General features: G+C 38.8%; 1 protein-coding gene across 1 annotated transcript in view; it reads left to right on the plus strand.

The window, feature by feature from the left end:
* Positions 1–17920, plus strand: part of KCNQ5 (potassium voltage-gated channel subfamily Q member 5) — a 504482-nt gene that overhangs the window by 368264 nt on the left and 118298 nt on the right. Inside the window, 1 exon segment of the mRNA XM_054698932.1 lies at positions 369–495. Within this exon segment, the coding sequence (XP_054554907.1) occupies positions 369–495 (127 nt within the window).

Raw genomic sequence — 17920 nt, forward strand, 5'->3', positions numbered from 1 at the left:
TATATAACAAACAAAGCAAATGAACAGACAAAACAAACCCAAACCATACCCTTAGATTTTGACTACCAGAAGTGGGAGGTAGGGGATTAACAGCAAGTGGGGGGGGTTGCAAATAGACTATGCTGGAGGATTTATGGGTGCTTTGGTGGTGGATGTGGTGTGATAACATATAACTATAGATGTGTGAAACTATATCCCTAAAACATACGGTGTTGTAAATAAGTGTTAACTCATTAAACATAGTTTTTTTAAAGAACATCTAGATGTTTTTAGATCAAGTCCTTAAATGTCCAGAAATATCCATAGAGCTTCTTGCTGTGCTTTGTTTCCTAGTACCTCTCTCTAACATGTTTGATTGGATATTTTAGGAGTTCGTGATGATTGTCGTCTTTGGTTTGGAGTTCATCATTCGAATCTGGTCTGCAGGTTGCTGTTGTCGGTATAGAGGATGGCAGGGAAGACTGAGGTTTGCCAGAAAGCCCTTCTGTGTTATAGGTGAGTATCAATGTCCTAGACACCTAGATTTATGACACCACATCATTTTCTTCTGTCTCCTATATTGCCACAGTTAATAGTAAAAGCTAACATTCGTGGACTATTTGCCATGGGCCAGGCAGTCTTACGTCTTAAAAGTATTGATTCAGTTCATCCTCCCACAGCACTATCAGGCAAGTATTTTTATTATCCCCATTTGCAAATGAGGAAACTGAGGCAAGGAGTGGTGAAGTTGCTAAAATGTCATAGTGCTTATAGGCAGTGAATGGAGCTGGGATTTGAGTCAGATGATCTGGCTGTGGAACACTCTCTTGTAGCAATTAAGTTATGCTGAAATATGTGGGCCACCAATGTTGGTACATCAATTAGGAAAGCATAGATTACAATAAATGTAAAAGTCCCCTTAGTAGTTTACAATATGAGTAATACCCTTTTTATTCTCTTGATTGGCTGGAGTGGATAGCTATGTATTATTAGCCTTGGTAACATAGATCAATTAGCATGATTCAAGAATCATTACAAGTATGGTTGAATTTATGAGTTGGTCACTTTAGCCCTGATAATGTGTCTTACACTCTGAAATATGAGTCCCCCCAACTTGAAGTCCCCCATCTCTGCACCACCCTCACTGCTGTGGTTTCAGAAGAATTCCCTCACCTGGATAACAGCTTGAAATTATATGGTTTTTTATGATTTATTTATTTTTATTTATTCATACAAGAACTGGGGTCTAGGCCAGAGGTTGAGCAGGCATGAGAGGATTCATCAGAGACAGTGTGGGGAGCAGGACAGGTGGATCTACTGAAATACACTGCTGAGGGGAGCAGTGGGCAGACAGGAGAGGGCTGCTGCACCATGTGGGTTAGCTCCCTGGCCTGGAATCAAACTCATGCCACAGTGGCTGGTGATAGCTTCATAGTGCTGACTTTTAACCCCAGTGCCACCAGGAAAGCCCTGAAATTATACTTCTTTTTTAAAATTCATTTTTTAAAGATTTATTTATTTGTGCATACAAGAATCAGGGTACAGGCCAGATGCACAGGAGGGTGAGAAGATTCACAAGAGACAGAGCAGGGAACAGAACAGGCAGACTGACTGAAATGCACTGCTGAGGGGAGCAGCGGGCGAGACAGGAGAGGTCTGCTGTGCCAAATTATACTTCTTAATGAAGATGTCATACAGTATTCTGGAGTTAAGATCCTGCATTTCCCAGTAAAATATTTAAAATTACATCTTAAAACTAAAAACTAGTAAATTATATTTCAATAAAAATTACTTTTAAGATTTAACCTATACCATTGTCCTTAATCCTTAAAAATTTCAATTTTGATTTCCTAAGAATAAGGATTTTTTAATATTATCTTCAATAAATTGAACATTGATGTAATACCTAATGTGCTGGCTGTATTCCAATTGTCTGTTACAGGGTTTTTTCCTCTCCAGCACAGGATCCATCAAGAATCACATACTGCATTTAGTATTTGTGTCTCTCTAGTCTCCTTTAACCTAGAGCAGTTCCTCGCCTCTCTTTATCTTTTATTAAGACATTTTTTGAGAACATAGACTATTTTTTAAAATAGAATGTCCTTCCCTTTGGGAAAAAAATGAAAACCTTATATATAAAATCTATTATTATTATTACTGTATTATGATTATTTATCAGCATTTGATTTCCTCGCTCTTTATTCCTTCTCACTGCTTTGGCAGCCATTCAAATCCAAATGCTAAAGTTCATGGTGGTGCTTGCTTATTTCACCTATTTCTAAAGTGAGAGAGTGTACTTTTTATTTATAAAGTAGTCAAGAATATCTTCTTGAGCCTCCCCGGTGGCGCAGCGGTTGAGCGCTGGGTTGCGAAGGTGCCCGCAGCCGCTGCAGCGCCAGTTCAATACCCGGCTATTCCCCGGCCACCAGAGGAGGGTCCCACATGGCGCGCAGACCTCTCCTGCCGCCCGCTGCTCCCCTCAGCAGTGTACTTCGGTCCTTCTGCCTGCTCTGCTCCCGGCTCTGGCTCTGGTGAATTCTCTCACCCTCCTGCGCTTCTGACTGTGCCCAGTGCTTGTATAAATAAATAAAAATAAATCATTAAAAAAAAAGAATATCTTCTTCATCTAAAATAGTTTTTTTCATTTTATTTTAGGGGCCAAAAATGGCTGAGTAATCCTCTTAGTTTTCTCTTTATCCCTGTTCCTATGAGAGGAGCAGGGCCAATTTAAGGAGAAAGTAGAGAAAGTATCTCCCAACCATGGACACTCTTAAAAGTCCTTTATTCCATCTTTGCTACAGCAGAGTACTATCTTGGAAATAAGTGGGATCCCCACACACTTTCTGCCATTGAGGTCATTTAATAGTAGCATATTTTAAAAGAGTCACCATTCATTCAACCAGACTTTAAGGGAATTTGGCTGTATGTGAAGCATTGGAGTTACAATAGTAAATCTAGTGGAAATATAAGCTAAATCAATCTTAAAATACTTTGTTTGGCCTTCACTAATGTAATCTCCTTGTCCAGCTGCCTCTCCTCTCCAAGAATAGGCTGCACATTTTGGAAGCCATTACCATAAGGTATGGAGGAAAGTAGGTGGTAACTCAGCTTTGCAGGTCCACCCAGCCCCACAGCATATTCATGCAGGCTTTTGATTTTGTTTTTCTTTTTGTATTCTCTGCTCAAGCAGCATCATGAAGGACTGTAACCTGATGTGTAACTACTGCACAACCAGTACTTTCTGCCCTATAAAGGCCCTAAGCAAAACAACTAACAAGGCAGATAGCTGGTTGGCCAAGATTCACTCAGCTTCTACAGGATAACGCTGGTCATGGATGACTGCAGGAATGTTCCATTCCAGATTTTAAAACCAATTAAAAATTGGTTTTGTTCAAATTCCAGTGGCAATGCCAGTGTATTTCTGGCCTCCAAGCTAAAACGACAGGTTTTTCCCAGATGCCTGTTGCCTTTTGATAGCTGTTTCCTATATGGATATATCAGTACATCTTAGTCCTTTAATCTTTCTCTTCCTGTTCCAGATACTTTCAGTTTCTTGATATGTGTCTCTAAAAATGATTTGATATCTGTAATCTTAGTCACCTTTGGACCAATCAATAGTGACCTTACAAATTTAGTATAATATGGTTTAAGTATAGTTGCAGTTAACTCCTCAGGCCTTTTCTTCATTTGGCTATTTTACCTCTAGTAAATTAATTACTTTAGAAGAAAATTTCATGAATAAATATATAATGAATTCCCATTCGAACAAAGACAAGATTTATACATATAGTTTGGATAACTAGGCATTTTTTTTCAGTTTTTTATCTAATGTACATGTAATAGTTTGATCCATGGTCCAGCTGAATTGATATAATAATGTAACATGTTTAAATATGACTGTTCAGGGCCTCCCCGGTGGCGCAGCGGTTGAGCGCTGGGTTGCGAAGCTGCCCGCGGCCTCTGCGGTGCCGGTTCGATCCCCGGCTGCTCCCCGGCCACCGGAGGAGGGTCCCACATGGCGCGCAGACCTCTCCTGCCGCCCGCTGCTCCCCTCAGCAGTGTACTTCAGTCCTTCTGCCTGCTCTGCTCCCCACTCTGGCTCTGGTGAATTCTCTCACCCTCCCGTGCTTCTGACTGTACCCAGTGCATGTATAAAAAACAAACAAATAAATAAATAAATAACATGCCTCTATTAAAAAAAAAATTAAAAAAAATAAAAAATAAAAAATAAATATGACTGTTCATTATGAGGTCAGTAAAATTTAATCTACTCAGAAGAACCAAATGTCACCTGCCTGAAGGCAGCAGGCTGCACCAAATAACTGTTGAACCCCCTTCTAGGCCTATTTAATAACTCCATAAAAATGATTGATGTCACCAGGAAAAGGCAATATAACATCAGTCCTGTAATTCCATGTTCAACCTAATTTTCCATGGTGAAATGAAAAAAGGAATAGCATCTTTCATCTGTCCATAACTGCTCTGAGTTTGGGAATGTAGCTTAGATCCCTCAATTTGTTCATGTATTTGTAAGATGTGATTACTCTGAATGTGCCAAATATACACCCAAATATTTTCATAAGTTTTGAGGGTTCAGGGGAGGAATACAGAGATTATGGCTTCAATGTGGGAAATGCGTTCTGTAAGTACACCAATGTTATTCTTTCTGATTGGAAAGACTAAAACTACTACAGTGATCCTAGCAAGGCTCACGTAGTATTGAGCTCTACACACTAATTGAGCTCTACACACTACCCTGTGGGCTGATTCCTGAAGATTAGAATTTTCCTCCTGGGCTGTTCAATCTCTTTAACCCCTCACTTTAGCTGGAACCAGGAGCATTTGAAAAACTTGTTGGTTTTTTAAAAAATCATCAAATCATTATATACTTATATTTGGTAGCACATATTTTTTAGTTTTTATTTTTTAAGTTCTAATTTACATATTTTATTCTTTCCAATTTTACTTTTTTAATTATTTATTTTCTTACGTAGTAGTTAATTTTTTGACAATGTTTGATTTCTCCCATCAGGTGTAGTACCCGTCATTCTCCCCCCACCACAGCACTGGTGATCCATTCCCCCCATTCCTTGTGCTCTTTCCTCTCCTGTTTTGACCCCTCCTTTCCCTTTCCCTTGCCTCAGATCTATGGTTACCTTCCAGGTGTTTTTTTTTTTTTTTTTTTGGAAAGTATATTTTAAACAACTGCACTCTAAAAGGAGAAATATCTAATTTTTTTTAATTATGTCATGTCTTTCACCATTTTTACTCAATTGTCATGATTTGTCTCTGCTTGGTTTTGGGAGTTCACTTTGGAAACTAGTAAAATATTATATTGAATTAAAAAATTCTTCCATATCTTTGTGTGTTCAATTTACATTTAAGGCTGTTGAAGTAATATACCTTCAGCTGTAGATAATAATATACCTTTAGCTTAAGTTGCTGCATTACCAACTTAAGAATATTTGGGAATGAGTTGCCCTTCATTTACCTGGACTGATGCTTTATTCAAATATAAATCACTCTCCCAATGACCTTAGTTATTGAGAATGTATGAAATAGCCTCCAAGACTGATTTCATTTTTTTCCTAACTTTCATTAATGATTTACCTGAAAATTGCAAATGGCACTAAAGGCTAGTACCTACATCAGGATAATGAAGCTAATGTGTCAGGAAGTCAACAAATTACTTCTAACAATGACTTTTTTGGGTTTCTTGGTGACCCTTTCTAAGGACACAGAACAGGGCCAAATTTTTCAATCTTGCAGTACATGTGAGAAAAGCAGAAAAACCAGGCTGTTATTAATCTTGAATCTGTATTTGATGCTAAATATAAGTTGATTTCTTATTGTTTCTTTAACAGTTTTTCTTTGGTGTAATATTTCCACAGAGAACAAAAGTGGCAAACCACACCACAGATGTTTCCCCCATGAATTGAGCATATATGCCTTTGACATGAGATAACAGTCACTCGGGAAAATGCCAGCAATATTTTTTATAAGAAAAAATAACCAGTTTCTTATTTGGCTAGACAAAATCAAAGCCTTTATTAAAATCATACACATAATCGAGGTCACTTTTTTATATCTCTGAGTTCATCTTGATAAAAAGCAATTTTTAAAAAGGCAACTTAAGCTGCTAAGGTATCCAAAAGTTAAATCAAAGACTCCAAAAACTGCCACTGGCTTCTAAACTAAAAATCTGATACATTATTTTTCTGCTTCTCAATCTTTCTTCTTTTTCCATTTTTGTTTTGTGAAACATGCTCTCAATTGTACCATTTTTACATCTTCTAATCTGTTCTCTCCTTTAGTGGAAATTATATTCTCTCAAGCTACTTCCTGTCAGTCATATACTCTCATGCTACCTTATTCTAAGTGTTCAAACTTCTTCAACACATATAGACTCCTTCCATATAATTAGTTGGCATTGCAAGGACAAACCCTGTTGAACTGATAGATCATTGAACATTAAAGCCATTTCAGAGAGGGCGGAGCAACATGGCGGCGAGGAGACGCTGCGAGTAAGATCTCCCATTAAAAAAAAAGTTAATAGGGAGGAAAAGCGGCAGGTCCCAGTGAGAACTGGGACACGGAAGATAAATGGGTGACGCCAGCAAACTGCCCGAAGAAGAAACTGGCCATAAAAGAGGACTAGAAGGGAGGAAAGCGCAGAACCCTGCTCCCCTCCCCCGCCCACAGAGGCGGCACTCTCCAACCCGCAGAGAGGAGGAAAACAACAAACCAAAACGGCCCACAAGAACAAACGACGCAGCAAGCGGGACTGTGAGTGGAAAGGAACTATTGCAGCCACCACACCCCGTGAACGGGAGCTGAGGCGAACCCTGCAGGATTCGCCGCGGCGGTGAGCGAAGGCTCCGGGCGCCATTAGAGAAGAACAAAGACCCCGGGAGACGCGCACACAGCCCGGGCTGCCGGTAAGCTTGCGCGGAAACGCGGCGCGCTTGGCGCACTTGAAAAGCAAGTGCAGACCTGGATCATGGATGCCCTGGTACCCGCGCCTGCGACCTAGGCTTGTGGATGCGCGGAGGTCCTCACTGAGGTGAAGGCCCCTCCCTGAGTGAGCAGGAACCAGGCGCCCAGGCACGGAAGCGGTGCAAAAGGCGCCATTCCCGCGCCACTGAACTGGGCTACAGCCCGTGTCCTGGACCTGAGGGCTTTGAACTGAGACCCGGGGCACGAAAATTCGGGGCGTGGGTTCTCCACGACAGTGGGGCACAAGGCAGACACAGCACCCCAAAGCTGTTGAGGTGTACCCTACCATTCCCACTCTGTTCCCTGTCCCACAGGGTGGGGGGGGCGAAAAACAGCCCCCCAAGGACAATAGGAGAGATCTCTGGCGCCACCTAGCGACCAGAAAAAAAAGTCACTAACACCCCATAGAACAGGAAATTTCTTAAGACTGCTTGAAAAGGGCAGAAGGCTTCTGGAGACCCAGTGGCCAGCTGGGAAGTTAGCCCACGCCAGGCCCCTTCCGACCAGCAGTCTGAGCCCACAGAGGGAGCAGGTACCCACGTCCGGGGCAGACCGGGTGCGCAGAAGAGTGTGCCTGAAACCGGAGGCGCAGGGACTGCATCCCGCTTTGCCATTTTAGAACAGGGACATTTCTTCAGTAAAAACTGCCTAAAACCAGCAGAAAGCTCCCCCAGAAGACAGAGATGGCTCCTGGAAGAGCCAGAGGGGAGCGGAGAAGTTCAAGCAAGATGCCAGTCAGTCCGAGCAACACAGTGTCCCAACGCATACGACAAATTAGAAAACAGACAGTAGGGAGTAGAAGAACCACACGCAACCTAACAACTCCTCAGGAAAGAAGCACACCACAAAAAGAAAACCACTCCCCAGATTGCAACGACAGCAACTTGGAAGAACTTCTGAGCCTTCCAGAAAGAGAATTTAAAATTGCCATGATTAAAAAAGTGATAGATCAGAAGAAGGAAATTGAGTCCCTAAAGAGGGAAGTAAAAGAAATGCAGGAGATCAAAGAATTAATGGAGGAACTAAAGAACTCTGGGAAAAGCAATGAAAGCAGAATAGATGAAATGGAAGAACGAATAAGTAATCTTGAAGACACAGAAATAAAAAGAACCAAAACAGAAAAGGAAAGAGAAGTACGAAGGAAAAAGAATGAAGAAAGACTTCGGGAACTATCTGACTCCATGAGGAAAGGAAATATAAGAGTTATAGGAATTCCAGAAGGAGAGGAGAGAGATGTAGGAACAGAGAAAATATTCCAGGAGATAATTGAAGAGAACTTCCCAAATGCGAAGAAGGAGCTGAAAATTGATATACAAGAAGCAAGAAGAACACCAAACTTCCATGACGAAAGGAAAAACACAGCAAGACACATAATAGTAAAGCTCCCAAGAATCCAGGACAAGGAAAAAATAATGAAGCTGACAAGAGGGAAGAAACAGATAACATTCAAAGGAAAACCAATCAGGCTGACATCAGACTTCTCCGAAGAAACACTACGGGCAAGGAGAGAGTGGAGGGACATAGTCAACAGACTCCAAGAAAACAGATGCCAACCAAGAATACTCTATCCCGCAAAGCTCTCTTTCCTCCATGAAGAAAGAATATGGACCTTCCCAGACAAAGAGAAACTCCGGAATTTCATTGCGACTAAACCCCCACTCCAAAAAATACTACAAGGAATCCTAAAGCCAGAACCTCAGAGGGACGAATAACAACGAAAGAAGACCAAAAAAAAAAAAAAATGTTATTAAAAGAATAAATAAAATCAAAGGAAAGACAAACATAATGGCAAATACAGATGCTAACATATCAATATTAACTCTAAATGTAAATGGACTAAACTCTTCAATAAAAAGACACAGAGTTGCAGCCTGGATTAAGAAACAAAACCCAACCTTTTGCTGTCTCCAGGAAACACATTTAGCTACAAAAGATAAAAATAGGCTCAAAGTCAAAGGATGGAAAACAATCCTACAAGCAAATGGGCCAAAAAAGAAAGCAGGAACAGCTATACTTAGATAAAACAGACTTCAAACTCAAAAAAATAAAAAGAGACCCCAATGGTCACTACATTATGATTAAGGGGACAATACTTCAAGAAGAAATAACACTCATTAACATATACTCACCAAACGAAAGAGCACCAAAATATATCAGACAACTGTTGTCCTCTCTGAAAACAGACATCAGAGAAAACACATACGTAGTGGGAGACTTCAACACACCACTATCAACAATGGATAGATCAACAAGACAAAAAATAAGTAAAGAAACTAAAGCTCTAAATAAGGACCTAGAGCATTTGGGCTTAACAGACATCTATAGAACACTAAACCCAAAAAAAACGGAGTACACATTTTTCTCAAGCGCACACGGATCATTCTCCAGGATCAATCACATACTGGGGCACAAGACAAACATCAACAGATACACCAAGATTGAAATCATACCAACCATCTTTTCTGACCACGAAGGCATCAAACTAGAAATAAATCATAAAAAGAAGGCAAGGAACTATCCTACCTCATGGAGATTAAAAGCCACACTACTGGAAGACCACTGGACTAACGAGGAGATCAAAGAAGAAATTAAAAAATTCTTTGAATTGAATGACAAGGAGGACACCAATATCCTAAATGTATGGGATGCAGCAAAAGCAGTAATAAGAGGAAAATATATAGCAATAGAAGCTCACATCAAAAAACAAGAAAGAACTCAAAGAAACAACCTAATCTCGAAGCTCAAAGATCTAGAAAAAGAACAACAAAAAAAACCCCCAAACCAGTAGAAGAAAGAAATAATAAAAACCAAAGCAGAAATAAATGAATTGAAACTAAAAAACAATCCAAAAGATCAATGAAACCAAGAGCTGGTTCTTTGAAAAAATAAATAAAATAGACAAACCCCTAGCCAGGCTCACAAAGGAAAAAAGGGAGAAAGCACAACTACACAGGATCATAAATGAAAGAGGAGAAATCACAACGGACACAGCAGAAATCAAAAGAATAATCAGTAACTACTATGAACAGTTATATGGAAACAAGTTCAACAATCTAGAGGAGATGGACAAATTCCTACAACTCTACAATCACCCAAAGCTAGATAAAGAAGAAATAGAACACCTAAACAGACCAATTACAATTAGCGAAATTGAAATGGTAATCAAAAACCTCCCCAAAAACAAAAGCCCAGGACCTGATGGATTTACAAATGAATTCTACCAAACATTCAGAGACGAATTAGTGCCTATCCTTCACAAACTCTTCCAAAAAATTGAGAAGGAAGGGACAATACCAAACACGTTCTATGAAGCCAATATTACACTAATACCAAAACCGAATAAGGACAACACAAAAAAGGAAAACTATAGGCCAATCTCCCTAATGAACACTGATGCAAAAATCCTCAATAAAATTTTAGCTATCAGAATCCAACAATGTATCCAGAAGATAATTCACCACGACCAAGTTGGATTCATTCCAGGGGCACAAGGATGGTTTAACATCCGAAAATCAATCAACGTTATCCAACACATCAACAAAAAGAAATATAAAAACCATATGATAATATCAATAGATGCTGAGAAAGCTTTCGACAAAGTGCAACACCCATTCATGATAAAAGCCCTTGAAATTCTTGGGATACAAGGAACATACCTCAACATCATAAAGGCCATCTATGACAAGCCAACAGCCAGTATCATTCTCAATGGTGAAAAGCTGAAAGCAATTCCATTAAGATCTGGAACAAGACAAGGATGTCCACTCTCACCACTGCTTTTCAATATAATACTGGAAGTCCTAGCCAGAGCAATAAGACAAGAGAAAGACATCCAAGGAATCCAAATAGGAAAAGAAGAAGTCAAACTATCACTATTTGCAGATATGATAATATACATAGAGAACCCCAAAAAGTCCACAGAAAAACTAATTCAACTCATCAATCAGTTCAGTAAAGTGGCAGGATACAAAATCAACACGCAAAAGTCAGTAGCCTTCCTATACACAAACAATAAATCTGAAGAAGAAGAAATCAAAAAAAACCATCCTTTTATTATCGAAACAAAAAAATCAAATATTTGGGAATAAATCTAACAAAAGAGGTAAAGGACCTATACAAAGAAACTATAAAACACTTTTAAAGAAATAGAAGAAGACACAAAGAAATGGAAAGACATCCCCTGCTCATGGATTGGAAGAATAAACATTATTAAAATGGCCATCCTACCAAAAGCAATATACAGGGCCTCCCCGGTGGCGCAGTGGTTGAGCGCTGGGTTGCGAAGCTGCCTGCAGCCTCTGCAGCGCCGGTTCGATCCCGGCCACCGGGAGGGTCCCGTCTCTCCTGCTGCTCCCTCAGCAGTGTATTTCGTCTTCTGCCGTTCTGTTCACCCCTCTGTCTCTGGTGAATCCTCTCACCCTCCCAAGCATCTGGTCTGTACCCCTGTTCTTGTACAAATAAATAAATAAATAAATAAATAAATAAATAAATAAATAAATAAATAAATAAATAGATAAATAAATCTTTAAAAAAAAAAAAAAAAGCAATATACAGATTCAATGCTATTCCAATCAAAATCTCAATGTCATTCTTCAAAGAAATAGAACAATTATTGATGAAATTCATATGGAATCACCAAAACCCCCGAATAGCCAAAGCTCTACTGAAAAAAAAAGAGGAATGGAGGCATCACACTCCCAGACTTCAAACTATACTACAAAGCCATAATCATCAAAACTGCATGGTATTGGAACAAGAACAGACATACAGACCAATGGAATCGAATAGAAAATCCAGAAATAAACCCACAGATTTATGGTCAACTAATCTTTGACAAAGGAGCAAAGACTATGCATTGGAGCAAAGAAAGTTTGTTCAATAAATGGTGCTGGGAAAACTGGGTCGCTACATGCAAAAGAATGAAGCTTGACCACTACCTCACACCATACACAAAATCAACTCAAAATGGATTAAAGAACTAGACATAAGACCTGAAACCATAAAATATATAGAAGGAAATATAGGCGAAACACTACGGGATTTGCACATCAAAGACATCTTTACAGACACATCACCCAAAGCAGTGATAGTGAAGACAAAGATAAACAGATGGGACTACATCAAATTAAAGAGCTTCTGCACAGCAAAAGAGACAATAACAAAACAAAGAGAAACCCCACCAACTGGGGAGAACATTTTTGCACCAACACTAATGATAAGGACTGATCACAAAAATCTGCAAAGAGCTGATGAGACTCAGCAACAACAAAGAAAATAACCCAGTCAAAAATGGGCAGAAGAGCTAAAAAGAAACTTCTCTGAAGAGGAAATGCAAATGGCCAACAGGCATATGAAAAAATGTTCAACATCACTTGTAATCAGGGAAATGCAAATCAAAACTACCATGAGATACCATCTCACACCAGTGAGAATGGCACATATTAAAAAAACTAGCAACAACAAATGTTGGCGAGGGTGTGGAGAAAAAGGAACTCTTCTGCACTGTTGGTGGGAGTGCAAACTGGTCCAACCACTATGGAGAGCTGTGTGGAGATTTCTGGACCTACTAAACATAGAGCTTCCATATGATCCAGCAATTCCACTCCTAGGTATTTACCCAAAGGAAACAGAAACATCAATTCCAAAGAGCACCTGCACACCTATGTTTATAGCAGCACTGTTTACAATAGCTAAGCTTTGGAAACACCCAAATGCCCAAAAATAGATGACTGGATCAAGAAGATGTGGTACATATATACCATGGAATATTACTCAGCATTCAAAAAAGATAAACACATGCAGTTTGCAGCAACATGGTTGGAGCTGGAAGGGATCATGCTCAGCGAAATAAGCCAAAAAGAAAAAGAAAAATACCGGATGGTCTCACTCATAGCAGGAATCTAGAAAACTTAAATAAGGACCAGGAAAATGAATATAAGAAAGTGAAAATCAAAATCAACAAAAAACTATGAACCAGAGACACTTTTTGGGGGGTGGGGGGCGGGAGGGGAAGGATTGGGGTCAGAATGGGGCGTTTGCAATTGTATGGGGGAATATAAAAATAAAATTTATTATTAAAAACAAAAAAAAAAATAAATAAAGCCATTTCAGTTCCTTTAGTTAATATGAGCTAATATTTACTGAGACTTGCTATATGCACTATATGCTTTAAGCACCATATAGTGTCTTATTTAATCCTACGTAAGTATTATCCCATTTTATAGATGAAGAAATAAGATAGGACTTAAGAAACTTGTTCATCGTTAGAAAGATGGCAGGTGAAAGAATCAGTTTTTATTGCTTGTTGTTTCATTCTAGAAAAATATCCCTACCTGATGAGCCATTTTTACCCACAAGACACCAATACCTAATGTACAGATTTTCCTCACACCAACCAGTTCTTCAGATAACAACTGGATATTCAGCAATTGAGTTAAATTCTTACACTAACTGGAGTTAGTGCAGACCCCACAGCTAAGGACTTGGTCTTACAAGACTCACCCTCTAGTCCCCTGACTTCAAATACCAGTCACAGTGATATGCCCAAGTTATACACACTTCTGCCCACTGACTATAAATTCGGAGTTCCCACAATCCTCCATAATTGCTAGGGTGACTCACAGAACTCTGGAAAATGCTATGCTTAATATTTTTGGCTTATTATAAAAACTTAGTTCAAGAACAGCTAAATGGAAGAGATGCATAGGCAAGGTATTGGGGTGAAGAGAATAATATGGAACTTCCATATGCTCTTCAAGTGTGCCACCCTCTCAGCACCAAAATGTGTCCACCAACCTGGAAACTCTCAGAACCCCACAGTTTAGGGACTTTCATGGAGCTTTCATAGGCTTGATTGATTCTTGGCCATTAGTAACTGAGATCAATCCCTAGGTCTTCATTCCTTTCCAGAGGTCCAGGGCTATGACTGAAAGTTCCAACTGTCTAATCATGCCTTACTATTTCTGGCACCTGAGCATAGTCATCCAATATCTTGAAGTTATCTAGGGGGTCCCAGCCATAGTCATCTTACTGGCATATTAAAGACACTTATGACTCTGGAGACTCCAAAGGTTTTAAGAGTTGTGTGCCAAGAACCCAAGATAATTACCTATTTCCAATTGCAGCATATCCCAAACTGTGAAAAGAGTGCCATTATTATTTATTGATATTTTTAAATTAAATTTAATTGAACTGTGTCTGTTGTCATCAATTTACAAAGATAATGATAATTTTATATTTTTATTAGTAATCCAAAATCTTAGAATGAGAAGTCAGACTACAAAATAACATTAATTGTAGTGTGAGTTTTATTGTATCAGCTAAATCAGATTACCTATTGCTGCTTTCTTACCTAAAGTGTGAATGGAACTGCAAAATTGCCTTGTATCAAGTTGCATATGCTCTTGAGCAATGTTACCATGAGGTCTCCTGGATATTTCCCTATTGGAAACATCTCCAGGTTAAGTGATATTATTCTTGGAAATGCCTTTGAATGGTTGTTAATATTAACACACTATTGGGAGACCTGTTTAAGTAATTGTTAACCTGATGCACAAATTTGAACTTGTAAAGAACCTTGATTAGCTACTATGACTTCACCATTGAGAGAATCCCCTTAGAGGAAAATGAATAACTAAGATGATTTCCTATTCCTATAAACTTCAGCAGAGCACTATGATACATTGTACTAATATTCTGTACTATCAAAAGCTATGTAAGAAAATTCATTCACAGAGACAGCACATAATATGTGCCAAACATGATCAAAAGGATACACAGATGAGTAAAACATGGTCCATGTCTGTAAGAATATACTCTTCTATGTCCTTAGAGAAGACCAAAGCTGGAGGAAGAGAATAAGTTATGTTGGTATAGGACAAAAATGATGGCAGTAGAAGTAGCAATGGAAAGAAGGACCTAGAACATCATGACCATAGTATATGGCAGAGGAGTGAAAGATAGCCCAGCATTTTGGGCACAGTCATCCCACAGACATTCATACAATGTCTGCCATGTCCATACGTGGTTCTAGAAGATGGGGAGGCTGCATTGCACCTAAAGGGCAAGGTCCTCCTTCTCATACAGCCAATATTCCAATGGACAGATAAAAAAATATACAGACATATTTTTGAAAAACAAGATAATGTCAACTAGAGATAAGGACAATGAAGAAAATAAAACATAGAAGGTTGGGACTTATCTTAGATTGGGTGGCCTAAGAATCTTTCTAATGAGTAGATGCTCAGGTTGACCTCAATATTAAAAGGTGACCATTCATGAGAAGATTTAGGCACAGTGCCGGGGACCAGCCTCCAGCAAAACGTCGTGTCAGGGGTTCCTGAAAGGATGAGACGGCCTAGGCGAAACGAAAGAACTGAAACTTAAGGGCTGAGGGGAAGGGGATGAGGTAGAATGAGGAGACACTGACACTTGGTGAGGTGCTAGTATCTTCTCCCGAGAGACTCAGCAGGTCTTTTTTTATTCATTATTAGTAATAATAATAAGGAAATACATTATCATGTTTAAAGCAAAAACAATTAGTATATTATGTTTCCCATAGACTACTGGCCCCTACAGGTCTCAGCTAGACGGCAGCTTTCAAGGTTAACACATAATAAACCAAACCTAACATTAAAGCTACTTATTTTTTCATTCAGACAATTATTTAAAACAGTGAATAACCGCCAGTGCATCCCTATCAGCTAAAGCCTAAGCATCAAAGGACTATTCTATTCACATGACCTTCAGGCGGAGACCAGCTGCTGTTCAGCTATCAGAACTTTTTTCTACCTAGAAATTCCTTAACTCAAATAGCTTTATTTAAAAACTTTCCCAAGAAACTTCAAGAGAAGGCGAAAGAAGGACCTATTATAATTATTGTATTGTAATGCTTGTCAGGCATGTTTAATAAACCATCTCCCATTGTCAAGTGGGCCAAACTGCCCAACAACTAATTTCTAAACAGACAATTTTCCATGCTATTTACTTACAGTATGCTGATACATATAATTTATTGCCTAATATACTTTGTGATAAATTTTTCTCTATGTCCATGAACAAAAAGCAAAGGGATGTCAGATCTTCAGCCCCACGGTGTGAGGCCCTTTCTCTTAGCTGCTTGTTAGTATCCTATCTGGCTGGGGCAACAAGGCCTCCTGCAGCAGCACAGACTACTAATTGCAAAGGTTCTTGAGACCCAATGATCTTAGTTTGTACAAGAGATATGAACTTATTGTGACTGAGCTCATTGAGCAATACAAGAGCAGTAGGAGATGGTGAGGCAACAGACAGAAGTCATACCCTGAGAGACACCAGGCCATTTGATGGCATGTAGTTGCTGATAGCAGGCAGCTTCTAAGGAAAGCTGAACAAGGAAAAGATCCAATAGGCCCTTGGCAAGCCTAATACTGAAAATTTCGATTAAGAAAACTATGTATTGATCAGGCAATAAAAAGTATAGTGATTTAAGACCCTGGATTTTTGTGGGGTTTTTCTAATTGAGGTAATATTGGTTTATTACACTGCCTATATTTAAGGAGAGGTTTACACCTCTTTAAATGTATGTTATCACAACACACCCACTCTAGCACCATACTGGTAACACTTCACCAAAGCCCATTAGATTTCCTCTATCCTTTGCTCCCATCTTTTTCTTCATCTCTGGAAACCTTTGTTCTGCTGTCAAAATTCAAGGGTTTGGTTGATTTGGTTTTACCTGTTACTTTATTTCTTTATATGACATAAGTGAAATCATCCAGTATTTGTCTTTCCCCTTCAACTTATTTCACTTTGCATAATCCCCTCCAGTTCCATCCGTATTGTCAGACTGTGAGAGCTGAGTAGTATCACATTGTGTATATATTCCACATCTGCTTTATCCACTCATTTATTGTTAGGCACTTAGATTGTTTCCATATCACATCTATTATATAGTGCTGCAATGAACATAAGGGTACATACATCCTTTTAAATTAGTGCTCTTGTATTCTTCATGAGCTACCTAGGAGAAGGATTGCTGAATCATATGGTAGATCTATTTTTAATAGTTTGAGGGACATCCATACTATTTTCTATAGTATTTTCATATTTGCCAATTCACATTCCCACCAGTGGTATACAGGTTTCCTTTTACTCCACACCCTTACCAGTATATATTGCTTCTTGTCTTTTGTATGATAACCATTTTTACATGTGTTGAGCTGATAATCTCATTGTGCCTTTGATTTTTGTTTCCCTAATAATAGCTGAAGTTGAGCATTTGTTCATATGCCTGTTGACCACCTGTATGTCTTTTCTGGAGAAGTATCTATTTAGTTCTTCTGCCCATTTTTTGAATGGGTTATTTGTTTTGATTGAATTGCATGATTCCTTCATGTATCTCAGATATTAACCCTTGTTGGATATATTTTATCCAATTCAGCAAAGTCTATTTTTGTCTTAATTATAGTTGCTTTCACTGTGCAAGAACTTTTTAATTTGATATAGTCCATTTGTTTACTTTTGGTTATGTTTCCCTTGCCAGGGATGCAAATTACCAAAGTCCTCTCTAAGGCCAATCGTAGAGTGCAATACCTTTATTTTCTTTTATCTATTTTATGGTTTCAGATCTTAAATACAATTGTTGAATCTATTTTAAATTAGATTTTGTGTATGGTGTGAGGTAGTGATCTAGTTTCATTCTTATGCAAGTGACTGTCCAATTTTCCCAAAACCATTTGTTGAAGAGACTTTTCCTTTCTCTATTGAATGTTCTTAGTTTCCTTGTCATAAATTAACTATCCATGTAAGTGTGAATTTATTTCTGGACTCTCAATTGTATTCCATTGGTCTGTGTATCTATTTTTATGCCAATACCATACCGTTGATTATTGTTGCTTTGTAGTAGAATTTGAAGACTGGGAGTATAATACCTCCATTCTTCTTTTTCTCAGGATTGCTTTGGTTA

Source organism: Talpa occidentalis, unplaced genomic scaffold (genome assembly GCF_014898055.3).
Source record: "Talpa occidentalis isolate TD23 unplaced genomic scaffold, MPIMG_talOcc4v2.1 talOcc4.2, whole genome shotgun sequence".
Taxonomy (NCBI): Eukaryota; Metazoa; Chordata; class Mammalia; order Eulipotyphla; family Talpidae; genus Talpa; species Talpa occidentalis.